This window comes from Notamacropus eugenii, chromosome 3, assembly GCF_028372415.1.
Source record: "Notamacropus eugenii isolate mMacEug1 chromosome 3, mMacEug1.pri_v2, whole genome shotgun sequence".
Classification (NCBI taxonomy): Eukaryota; Metazoa; Chordata; class Mammalia; order Diprotodontia; family Macropodidae; genus Notamacropus; species Notamacropus eugenii.
Window position 1 is genome coordinate 485,911,035 of NC_092874.1, and position 12,948 is coordinate 485,923,982.

The following is a 12,948-nucleotide window of genomic DNA, read 5'->3' on the forward strand; positions in this document are numbered from 1 at the left end:
CTTCAATGAGAAATCAAAGGACAAGGATCTGAAGGGAGAGACAGAGGAATTGTCATCCATATCAGGAGGTTGGAGGATAAAAAATATGGCACAGAGGAAAAAATGAAGGAGTCTGACGGCCAAGTTTCAGATTGGAGGCTCTTCCCACAGAAGGGCAGGGAGTTGGACTGCCAGAGGCAGGAGCTTCGTATGCTCCAAGGAACCCTTCAATCCAAGTCAACAAGCTTATAGGAAGCATCTCCCCAGTGCAAGGTCTTGTGAGTTTTGGGAATACAAAGGCAAACAGTCCATACAGTTAAGAAACTTGGATTCTGCTGGTGCTGTGCTGAAGAAAGGTCATGCAGTGAAGAAGGGAAGGAGAGGTAGGCAGTGGGAGCTGGTGACTCCTCATTGAAAGACACCAACTTAGCAACTTGCTGACCTGCTGCTTTCCAGGGCACTTATCAGAGGGTTACTGAGCATTTCCTGGGATGGGACACTACCCATCTCTGGTGATTCACACAGATAAGTGATAGGACTAGAAGGAAACAGGAAAGTGCAGCCCCTGGTGACAACGACTTTGGCAAACAATGGAAGGGGTAAGGAATATAGGCACTGCTGTCATCACTTCTGCTGATCAAAAACAAGGACTTGGAAAAGAGACAGACTTGAGGAGCTGGTGAAGAAATAGTGTCTGAGAATGGGATTTTGATGTCTGGATAAAGACTCAAAAAACAGGCTCTTGGCTGGACACTTAACAGAAGTTGTTAAAACACATTTCCATAGAGTCTGATGAATCTAAGTAGAAGGGATTTAAAGGGAAAAGTAAGAGGGAGGGAGAAACTGCCAATGTCACCCAGTTCCTACAGTGCCATCATGAGTAACCACAATGTTGGAAGAAGGACAGCCATGAGGATGGACAACATTTTATAGCAGTCAGCATCCAAGAAAGGAGTTGACTTGAATCATGATAGTAGCTGGAGTGTAGGTACATTATCACACTAGCTCCTCACAATTTTTGCAGCACTGTGAGCTATGGCTCATGGGTATTACTTTTGCAAATGCTCAAAGTCTGGATAACAAGCTAGGCAAACCAAAGAATTTAGTGGAAGGAGGAAAACTGGGACTCACAGGAGTTAATGAGGCTTTTGAGAGACCACTTAAGACTCTCATATAGACTTGATTCTTTATCTCAAAGGAACAGAATAAAAAAGCGGGGGGAGTCAGTAGCATTATGACATATGTATTTATTCGGGGAAATCCATGACCCAGGGTCAGGCAAATAGTGAAGAGCACTGGGGTAAAGACCACTTGGTGCATCCATCTCCATGAGCTATCACCACATGGATCTCCTGAACTTTCTGGCTAACCCCCTAGGGAAGGCCACCTGTAATGGGTTCCTTTACTTCCTATCCTCTCACTCTCTGTCAGCTCTGCAATCTGGCTTCTGATCTGATCATTGAACCAAAACTGAGCTTCCAAAAGTTACCAAGCATCACTTAATTGCCAAATCCAATAGCTTTTTCCAATCATCCTTCTTGATACTGCCCATCCCTTTTCCTGAATACTACTCTTCTTTCTAGGTTTTGTAGCCTGGTTCTCTCCTGATTCTCCTCCTACCTGTCTGACCACTTCTCAGACTCCTTTTCTAGGTCTTTAGTTGGGTCGTACTAACTAACCCTGGGTGACTTCCCAGGCTATGTCTCACACCCTCTTCTCTTTGCCCTCTTTAACCATTTCACCTGGTGATTCCATCTGCTCCTGTGGCTTCAATTGTAATTTCTCTACCAATGATTCTCAGATCTACTTAAGCTCTGACTCCTCTCCTAATCTTCAGTCTAGTATCCACTACTGCCTCTTAGACACCTCAGATTGGATGGCCTGTACACATCTGAAATGCAACATGTCCAAAACTGAACTGATTATCTTCTCCTCCCTCTATTGCCTATTTCTCTTGAGGGTACCACTATCTCTCCTGTTTGTTACCCATGCTCACGATCTAGGTGTAATGCTCAACACTTCCTGTTAGAAGCCTTTCCTGCTCTCCCTCATTGCTAGCGCCTTTCCTCAGTGGTTATCTTCAACTTACCATGTACATATCTTGTTTGTACGTAGTATTTACACACTGTCTCCTTCACTAGACCACTAGACCTTCATTAACTCCTTAAAAACAGGGACTTGTTTTGTGCCTTTCTTTATAGCCCCAGTGTCTATAGGGAGTTGTTGTTAGTCATTTTCAGTCATGTCTGACTCTTCATGACCTTGTATGGGGTCTCCTTGGCAAAGATACTGGAGTGGTTTGCCATTTCCTTCTCCAGCTTGTTTTTACATTGAAGAAACTGAGCCAAACAGAGTGAAGTGCTTACCCAGGGTCACGTAGCTGAGGCCAGATTTGAACTCATGAATATGAGTCTCACCACTTCAGGTCCATTGCTCTAACCATTGAGCCATCTAACTGCCTTGTTTACTCAATGCTTGGTGTTCAATAAAATAGATACTTAATAAATACTTGTTCACTTAACAAAAGGTAAAACGGAAGCAACACTGTCATTGGAGCATGCTAGAGATCACCTGAACAGAAGATGCTTCCATGTCTGGAAGCATCATAAATCTGGCATAGAACCTGATGAGATAGGTATGGAGGACTTCAATTCTCCATTGTCTGTTAGAGTTCTGCCTCTCTTCCCAAATCAGGCCATCTAATAAATTCTTGATTTAGCTTAATAACATTTTCATTTTTTAAAAGGTGGAGGAAATTATAATGGAAACTGCCATTCTGGATCTGATTCTGACCAATAAGGAGGAACCCATTTTAGAATCTGTGAAATTAAAGGAGAAGTAAGACAGGAACAGTCTAAAATACACCTCAGATTTTGGAAGATCAGAATTCGGAGCTTAGAAAAAGGGCAGGGTCTTTTTGGGGTTTTTTTTTGGTGTCTCTAGCATCTAGAACATAGTAGGTACTTAATACTATTTGTTGAACTGAATGCCTGGCTCAAAGGCTACAAGAGAAGCTGGTCCCAGTTTTCTCAAGAACTAATTTCTCCAGACATGAATTATGATAGGGAGAAATAGGGACAGTTGTGACTAAGACCAACGTGTACAAACAGGACTGTCATCAGCCTACTTCGATTTTAAAAACAGAAGGTGAAAGCAATGGCAGGTAGTGGTGGATGAACACAAGCTGTGCCGTGGTACTGTCAGAATAATGGAAGTATCTCTGCTCAGAATGGCCTGAGGCTGGAAAGGAAGGATGAAGACAATAAACAAAGCACGTTTGAGAGAAACTAGGGGAAAAAAACGTTGGAAGAAGGAACAGGACTAATGCTCTGAACTGACAAGATGGTAAGAATTGATGATGGAAAGAAGACAGAGCAGCTCATTCTGATATCCCTTCTGTTTTCTCTATCAAGAAGGATGGCCTTTGGACTGGAAAAACCCCCACAATGGCTAATAGGACATTGATCAACTAGAGAGTGACCCAAAGTGGTGGCAAGCTTAGAGAACATCCTGGAAAAGCATAGGCTGAAGAAAATTAACATGGTTAATCTGGGAGAGAAAAGCCTGGAGGGGTGGGCAGGTGAGGAGGAGCATGAACGTTCAGTTCATGTGTTTGAAGGGCTGCCCTGGGTTAGACTTGTTGTGCTTGTCCTCAGGGGACAGAACTAGGACCATTGGATAGAAGTCATAAAAGCAGATTTAGACTTGGTGCCAGGAAAAACTGTCGGAAAATTAGAATCATCCTCAAGTACAATGGGTTGCATTTCCAAGTGATGTTCCCATCATCGGGCATCTTTAGGCAGAGCCTGTGTGGCCATTTGTTGGGGCTCTTGTAGAGAGGATTCTGGGTCAGGTGTGAGTAGGACTATATGGTCTCATAACCATGATGTCTACGATTCTGCATCACATTAGCCTATTGTCACCTTAGGGGACAGACATCATAGAAGATGAACTGGGATGATGGGGGGGGGGCTTTGAATGATGCTCTTGGAGGGCAGCTCTGGGAGGGAACAAATGGGGACCCCTTAGCAGCTGAAGTGTGAAGGTTCTGGTGCAGTCATGTCTCCAAAAAGAAAAGTGAGAGGCACCAAAGATAACTTCCTTGTAGAGGTTTTCCTCCAAGCTGAAGCATAACCCAGGGCCCTCCCCAACCTCACCCTGTCTTCCTCTTCCATCACACTCACCACCTGTTAATTCCATCCATCCAACGCCACCCAACCCTTGGGGGAGTCTGATGAAGGTGAGTGTGTGCAGATTCCAGGAGGGAGAAGCAGAAGGGTAAGGATTATGTGGCACATGAGGGGAGAACGCTCCAAGTGAACATGGAGAAGTAGCTCTCATTTCCCGTAACAACCTAGCGAGGTCAGTAGCATGGATACTTATACAGTCATTTTACAAACGCAGGAACTGAGGCTTACAAGTTGAATACCTTGCCTAACATCGTCTAGCCAAAGAATTCTCTCTGCTGGGAACAGAAAACATGAGAAATTCCTGCCTGTCTTATCAGTAATTCCAATTATATGAGGTAGAGACAGAGATGAGGGGTGCTCTTCTGAACTTAACTGAGCCCATCAGCCTTGTGCACGAAGTGTCAATGATGCAGAGGGAGGCAGGCGGCCCTTCATTGCCTGAACATTCATGAGGCAAAGAGGCAAATACCTCTTTGTAGAGGGGATGGAAAACTGGGAAGCAGATTCCCAAGCCCAGAACAAAAGTAGGGGCTCTCTGGGGGAGCCTGGCAGGGCCATGGCAAGGGAGTCTGAGGAAGAAAGGAGTGGACAGACAGCTTCAGGGACTGCCCTGACAGCCCAGGAAGTTCTGGGTTGATGTCAGTTTTGGGAATCAACACTGCCTAGCTCACCTGGGGCAGTGCTGTGGGCCTGGGACTTGGTATAATGGGATGAGCATTGGTTTTGGTGTCAGATAACTAGTATGCAACCCCAGTTCTGTCACTTTTCAGTTATGTGATGCCTGCCAGTCAGTTTGACCTCTCTGGGTGTCAGTTTTCCTTCCTATATAAAAAGGGAATTGGATGAGATTGTTTTTCAGGTCCCTTCCAGTCCCCAAGTCAGTGACGATGCATAAAAAGGCACTAGGGCCACTTGCACCCAAGGTTCTTCTGTTTTCTCAATCAAGACCAATGACATTCAATCTGGAAAATCACAGAACAAAAGCGGTGATGAAGTAAGAGAGAGGAGGAGAGGGAACATGCAAAGAGAACATTTTAGGTTCAATGTGAGAGCTGGCCAAAGCCAGAATGATCCGGGAGATAGTGAGCTCCCTGTCGCTGAAGGGATTCAAACTGAGACTGGATGATGATGTGTCAGGTATGTTGCAGTGGAGACCTCACCTCTGAGGTACCTCTCCAAGACATCCTGTGACTGTGAAAAGAGGCCAGGCTCAGTGAGATGGTAAGAGAGCACCTAGCTGCCCCCAAACTCTTCAAGTCACCTGACCCAGAAAAACCACATTCTGGGGCACTGAGAGAACTGTCAGAGAGGATTTCTGAGTCACTGCCAATGAACAGGAGTCTCGGAGTACCAGGGAGGTAGAAAAGACCTGAATGTGGATCTCAAATTTCGAAAAGGAGAAGATGCCACGAGCAAACCCGAGGCCAGGGAGCTCAGCTTTAATTCCTGGAAAATGCTAGAACATGGTGTCAAAGAGTGAATTGTGAGCTAGACAAGCCTCATTTCCATTTTTATCTGGGAGGATTAGATCGGCAAATGAATCGGAATACGATTTACCTTGATTTTATCAAAGCAGTGGATGAAGACTCTCATAGCATCCTTGTAGATGAGACGAGAGAGAGAGAGAGAGAGAGAGAGAGAGAGAGAGAGAGAGAGAGACAGAGACAGAGACAGAGACAGAGACAGACAGAGAGACAGAGAGAGAGAGAGAGAGAGAGAGAGAGAGAGAGAGAGAGAGAGAGAGAGAGAGAGAGAGAGAGAGAGAGAGAGAGACTTAGGAACTGTTTGGATTACAGGATCTAGAGAGCACTGATTCATGGACCAATGTTCAGTAAGCTAAAGATAATTCTAGTGGAGTGTCTTGGTGGAGATAGAGATAGAGAGAGAGAGAGAGACATAGAGAGAAAGATGGAAAGAGAGATGGGGGAGAGGGAGAGAGAGGACAAAGAGGAGAGACAGGGGGGAAGGAGGGAGAGGGAAGAGACAGAGACATGTCTGACTAGCCTGGTTAATCATCTGTTTCAGGCCTCAGTACACTTCTCTAGGGTCTCATCATATCTTTGACTTACTGATTGATCAGTCTCCCACTCAGAACCCCGGTCAGGGAGCACAATGTCTGAGCCTACAACTTCAACCCTTAGAACAACCTAACCTGAGTGGCAAGCTCCCTCCGCTGATTCCTCACTCCCTTTGGCTGAGAAGTCACACCATGGGGCAACACTTAGGTATTCATGTTTTGTGTATTCTCCTTATAGACCTACCAGGAGCACCAGAATCACTGGGCCTTGATAGATGTAATCCACATAGTTCCCTGGTTCTTTGCCAAACCAGCATCTGTAAAGAAAAGAGTCATATACGATTGTGCCTCCAGATGGAGGCTACCATCAGCACAGACAGAGCAAAGCTTGCCTTGACTGCCACTTGTAGGCAAGACAAGGTTGGACTCTGTGTAAACACAAATCCCAAGCCTCGACTATGGAGAAAACCAGATCCTGATTTAATGTTTTATATTTGATTCCTTTCTGTTGTTGAGTATTCGGTAACTGCCCAAGCCACGCTTCTTTGTCTCTGAGTTAAGGTCAGAAGTTCAGTTTCCCTCTCTGAGCTAAGTTGTTCCATATATCACCAAAGAAATATCTCTCCACATCATATTGTCCATGTACAATTCGGGGAGATCTGTTATCTCACTAACCTGGTCTATCATCTCTGCCACGCTAGCTGTCCTTCAAGAAAGTCTGCTTTTACCGAGGTGACATAATCATGCAGGGGGCCCCAACGATGAGCTTTCCATGGTAACAAGATGGAAGGGAGGGGCTACAGCTAGCCCTACACTGTCTTCCATCATCTGTGATACTTCAGACTTTGTAACTCACCATATTGTTTTCTATCTGCTTCCTGTTTTTGGTTCTCTTGTACTTTCCCAAACTACATGAAGGCTAGTAAGCCCACCCTCATGGTCTTCTGGCTGGATGAGGAGCCGAGAGACCCAATTAATTCGTAATTGCTAGCCTTATCAATAAATTGAATGAACTTCTCACCTCGGTTTACTTTAATTTCAATCATGACGCTACTTTAGATACCACTTGACATTGACTAGTGATAATGGTCAGTTAGGTGTTATGATTCATTGGGAATAGTGCTGGTTGTGGAGTCAGAAGAGCCAGGGTCAGATCGCAGCTCTCCTTCCTGCTTGTGAGACATTGGGCAAATCACATAACTAAGCTTCACTTACCGCATCTGTAAAATGAAGGAGCTGTACTGGATGGTGTCTGAGGTCACTTGCAGCTCAGGGCACCTCAGTGACACAGCAGCTCCCATGAGGAGGGCGATTGGCATGGGGAAAGGACCCCAAGTCCATACCTGTGAGTAATCAGCCTGGAGAAGAAAAGACTGTCCCCAAGTATCTCAGGGCCACCCAATGGGGAGGAAACTGGACTTGTTCTCTTTGGCCTCGGTTTAAAGGATGAGAAGAGTGGGGGGAATGGCAAACAGGTAGATGTAGGCTGGCTGCCAGGGAGGCCTTCTAACACTGACTGTGTCCTATAGGGGAACGGACTTCCAAGATGTACTGAGCTCTCCCTCACTGGAGGTTTCCCAATCACATACTACACATCAAGTTAACTGGGAACCCAGGCCTATATAAATGCTAGCTCTCATTATTATCATGAGTTTGTGGCTGTGGCTGTGGTCGAAGCAGAGGCTGGACGACCATTTGCCAGGTGCGTTATGGAGGGGATACCTTGTGTTAAGTATGGCACGGATGACTTTGTTGAATTAACAAAGAATCAGATCTTTTGTGGGTTAGGTTTGGAGCTTTTGTGTAATTCTGGAATGTTCAGACAATCATAGGGATGACTCCACCATGTTGGGAGGGTCCTCAATGGAGGATTGATGGGAAAACTGGGACAAGAATTATATGGGAGAAGGAGTGAGTGGCTCTGGTTGGCATCGTTGGGATAAGTACTCCTTCCTGCCAAATCCATCAAGGCTCTGTGAATGTGTTGATGCCACAGGAGGTCAGGGATGGAAGGGGCATGAGAGTCATCTACTCCAGCCCCATGACTGTACTGAGAAAGAACTCAGACCCAGAGGAAAGAAAGAACTTGCCCATGATCACATAACTAGCTAGTGGGAATGAGGACTTGAACGATAGGGACTTTTGACACTTAGCCCACATCACGTCTCCACCCTGGAGCTGACATAAAAAAATCACTCCTCCTTCAAACACAGGATAAGGGAGGCACAGTTGTACAAAAGGCCACGTGAAAAAGATCTGGGGGTGTTTTAGAGTTCCTAGAGCGCCACAGGAGGCAGCAGTGTGTGACACTGCCATAAAAGCTAATGCCATCTTGGGCTGCATTAGAGACATACTCTGCAGGATGAGGGGACTGATACATCCGTGTGGCCAGAGATCCAAGCAATCCAAGAGCCAGATGAAGGTCCAGATGATCACAGCAGCTTTCTGTCTGGTAAAAGGGAGACTCTGGTCACAGGGATAGTGCTCCCATGTGAAGCAGCCAAAGACTCTCCTGCCTTTATGACCTCAGCTGGGTCATTTTTGCTTTTATGAGCAATAAGGATAGTTTCCTTATGTGTAAAATGAAGAGGCTGAAGTCCCTTCCAACTCCAAGCATGATTCTGCGATCCTAATTAGAGCTGAAAAATCCAAGAGGAACCTGGGCCAAAAGCAGAGTTTTTCCCTCTTTAGCTCAGAGAAGTAGATGTTTAGGCAGCTAAGACTGAGGGCCCCAAAGGTCCTCTACATCATCCTTCCAGATTTCAGAGTACTCATGGGTAGAGAAGGGGACTGGAGACCAAGAGTCCTGATTCTGCCACCCACTGTCTGTGTGACTTTGGGTAGATCACTTAAACCCTATGAGCCTCAGTTTCCTTGTTTGTTAACTGCTATCCTGAGGATCTGATGAGATCAATGTATCTGAAAATACCTTGTGAACTCTAGAGCCCTGCAAGCAAGGAAGGACAAGTCAAGGTGATCAGGAATGAGGGTGGTGGCAGAATTCAAGGTCCAAGAGGGCAGGGGCTGCTCCTTCTTTTGTTTCCATACCCTTTGCATTTAGTGGGTGCTTATAAATGTCTATGAACCCAGGATGGACAGAGACGGTATTCTCCAGTTGAGCCAATATACCTGGAATAAACCCTGCAAATGGGCAGGCTGGGGCCAGAACTGAATAGCAGGAGGTGAGTGGGCTTGGTGGCCTTTGGGAAATTAAAAAGTTCTTGCAATGATCCTTCTGCTGGAAACAAAGGCTCATTTTCTTAATACCAATATTCTTCCAGTGACGCTATTTGGCTGTGAGTCATGGAATATCAGAGTCTCGGAAGAATTTAGGTTGAGAAACTTTCAAAGGTCAATGGGGAGGACCCTGATGAGATAATGAATTCGTCAAAAGAGGTAGAAGGAGGGAAGAAAGGGAATACAGCATCACAGAAACATCTTGTCCCCAAAGAAGATGGACTGGTCATGGGACAAGAGCAAGGGTTACACCAAGGTTACAGCGTGGATCATGTGCTCCACAGGATCCTTTCCAATATCATAAGGAAACAAGGAAGACTCTAGCACGTGGGCTAGATCCCTGGGTGTAAAGTAGGGCACGGGCAGGGGTGGCACAGGGTGAGCAGAATGGGAGGGTTTTGTTCTGGTAGAGAAGTGTTCTCGTATGTGTATGTATTGTCTCCCCATTAGAGTATAAACTCCTTGAGGGCAAGAGACTCTCTTTGGCTTTGTCAACAATGCTCAGCATGGCAAAGCTTAATAAGTGTTTGCTGATAGAGTGACTGATTGATAAAGAGATTGGGCAAGATGAAGAGATGTCATTCTACAGCTTCATGATTTGGAGGTTGAGGGGACATGGCGGACTGTTCTGGAGTGTGGGAAATAACTGTGGGGGCAAGATAGTCCCAAACCAAAGGAACTGGATGCTTCCCTCTTTGGAAGAACATGAGGGTCTTTGGTTCTATTTTGGTGACTCTCTCCTCTTCTAGCTCACTTGCCAGCCTGCCCCACCTCAGCCTGGCTACCATGTCCTCCCCTCTGTTTCCCAACTCCCCTTTCAGTCTTGTCTTTCCCTATTAGAGTGGAAGCTCTTTGGTGTAGGGGCCATCTTGTTTTCTTGCTTCGGCATCCCCAGAGCTTCACACAGGATTCACTATACAGCAAGTGCTTAATGAATGCTCTATCTCTCTATCTCAGACTGTGTAGACAAGGACTCTTCAGCTCCAGCTTCTTGTTAGGGGCTCTTTGTGGAGACAGATGTCTTGGGGATCTCCACTGGTCCTTTTGAAATCCCCTGGGAAGAAAGTCCCCACTAGAGCATGGAAAACCCTAGAAAAGCACTGGGGCCTTTCTTCTGATCCCCTCAGGGGCACCTCCCTGACCATGCCATTGGGTGGACTTCATGTGAAAATGATATTGCACCCCTCACAGAAACACCACCATTCATTCACAGTGCAACAACAACATGGATGATAACTAACATTCCTATGCTTCTTTAACATTTGCAAAGCACTTAAATGTGTAACCCCCTTCACAACATAACACAACACAACACAACACAACAACCCTGTAAAGCAGATACTGTTATTTCTGATTTAGGTTTGGATTTGGTTTGTTCTGGCACCAACAATTTTACACACACACACACACACACACATGCACACACACAATGTATAGAAACAGTCTCTCCAACTAGCTGCCAATTCTCTACAATATGGATCTGTGGGCATTTTTCCTCCCACAGTGATGGGACCTTGTTCACATCTCAGCCTTGTCTTCTGCAAAGTCTGGTGCAAATTCTCTGAACAATGCCATTCTAGCATCTGTTTGAAAAACGGAGTCAGAAAAATGCATCAGTCTTGCCTCCCTGGACCCCAGGCAAAGCAGGCCAATAAATGAAATCCTGGAGGAGAAGGCTGCTTAGTGTCTGGGGGACCTTCAGCAGCATCTCTATCCTTTGGCACTTCAGCCTCCTCATGTATAAAATGAAGGGATTGGGCTGTATGGCCTCTAAGGTCCCTCCTAATGCCAGCTCTCTGATCCTACATAATACTCTGCCTTTCAGAACCAAGCAGAGATCAGGTCTGGATTAATGTATGTTTGCTCTTTCTCTCCTACTGCTTCCCTCTGTTCACACAGGTAAACAGGAGAGGACTCAAGGCACACACGCACACACTTGAATATGAGTACTTGCACTCACTGCTCATCTTCATAGTAGAGTTTGCCGATGGCCCAGGCGATGATGATAGGGCAGGGGATGACTGAAAGAGAGACAGGCATTAGGACTACGATGAGCATCTATGTGATGAATGACTAGGAGAGATGCCAGCACAGTGGGCAAAGATATCTTTCAATTTTCCATCCCATGACAGGGGCACATGATTATCCCTCTGAATTTTCTCTTCCATTTGGCCAGATTCCAGACCAACATAGGTTTGAAGTAAAATGGAGTCACAAGTGGGCATAGAGGGAAAGGGGCTATCTCAGTGTTGGAGTGTGTGTGTGTGTGTGTGTGTGTGTGTGTGTGTGTGTGTGTGTGTTGAAGCCTCTGGTAGCATTCTCAAGCCAGGCATGGATTAGCCATGATTTGAGGGCAAATCTCTTGGGTTTGGATTATCCATGCTTCTATTCCCCTACTCAGCACAAATAATCAAGTGGAATTATCCAGTGAAAAGATGACATGAGCTTGGGACTCTTGGCCCGGATTGAGGTGAATTGTACAATACATAGAAGATAATGGTGAAGAACCTTCCCCTCAGCCTTGGGGGTGGCCCAGGATAACCCCCCGCCACATTGCAAACCCACCACTTACACCATCCAATGAACAGGAAGACCCACTTCCTCAACTTGTCTGTAGAGTAGGTCATGACAATGGCTGTGTGCAGGTAGCAGCCTTCAACAAACATCCAGAAGAAGTTGGTCACCACGAAGTAGTTGAAGATGGTCGTGATGCATCGACACCAAGCCTGAGTCAGGGTGGGGAGAGAAGGTCAGTGCAGGGGCTGAGGTGATCTCTTGGAGCTATCTCTTAGCGGAATCTTAAAGCTGGGAGAGACTTTAGATGTCATCACTTTCATCACTGGGCCTTCAGTTTTTGACTCTTAGTAGGTGCTTCACAAACGTCTGTTGGATTTCAAGGAGTCCAGTTTCACCCGTGTCACCTCGGTCTTAGTCCTACATCTTGGCAATCCTAGTCTACACTGACTAATTCCTGATTTCATGTTGTACAGCAAGTGTTTCAAAACCTTTTCTCTTCTTGGGCCTCTCACCTCACCATTCCCCAACAAACTTAATGTAGATCTTTGACTGTCCTTAATTAAAATGGAGACTATGTGGCAGGAATTCCAACCCGCCGCACACCAACAATTCTCAATGCCTTCCCACAGGGAAACACTCCTTCTTGCCAAGGCTAACCTCTTTAGCTATGCCTTCAAGCTCCTTCCCTCCCCTCCCCTCTCCGGGACCTTGCTTGATCAATAATCTTGTATGAACTGATGCCGAGCCAAGTGAGCAGAACCAGGGGGATAAACTTCCAATAATAACAAAATTGTAAAGACAAACAACTTCCAAAGACTTAAGAGTTATGATCGATACAAAGGCCATATCGGGCTTCCAAAGGACCCATGAAAGAGCCTCTTTCCTCATGACAGAGAGGGACAGCTCCTGTCTGGGGATGGGGCCCATCAAGGAATTGGTTTTGCTCCATTCTGCTCACTTGGTACAAGGGAGGACTCAGATTTGAGGTGAGGGGAGAGGAGTTCTCTC

The 12,948-nt window shown here is 45.9% G+C and overlaps 1 protein-coding gene across 5 annotated transcripts in view; it reads right to left on the minus strand.

The window, feature by feature from the left end:
* The window catches only part of CRHR2 (corticotropin releasing hormone receptor 2), a 95,413-nt gene that overhangs the window by 14,033 nt on the left and 68,432 nt on the right, over window positions 1-12,948 (minus strand). For all 5 annotated transcript variants that reach the window (XM_072599191.1, XM_072599189.1, XM_072599193.1 and 2 more), the window contains 3 exons: window positions 11,996-12,149; window positions 11,384-11,444; window positions 6,431-6,503 (listed from right to left, as the gene is read on the minus strand). In XM_072599191.1, the coding sequence (XP_072455292.1) occupies window positions 6,431-6,503; window positions 11,384-11,444; window positions 11,996-12,149 (288 nt within the window). The remainder of the gene's footprint in view (window positions 1-6,430; window positions 6,504-11,383; window positions 11,445-11,995; window positions 12,150-12,948) is intronic.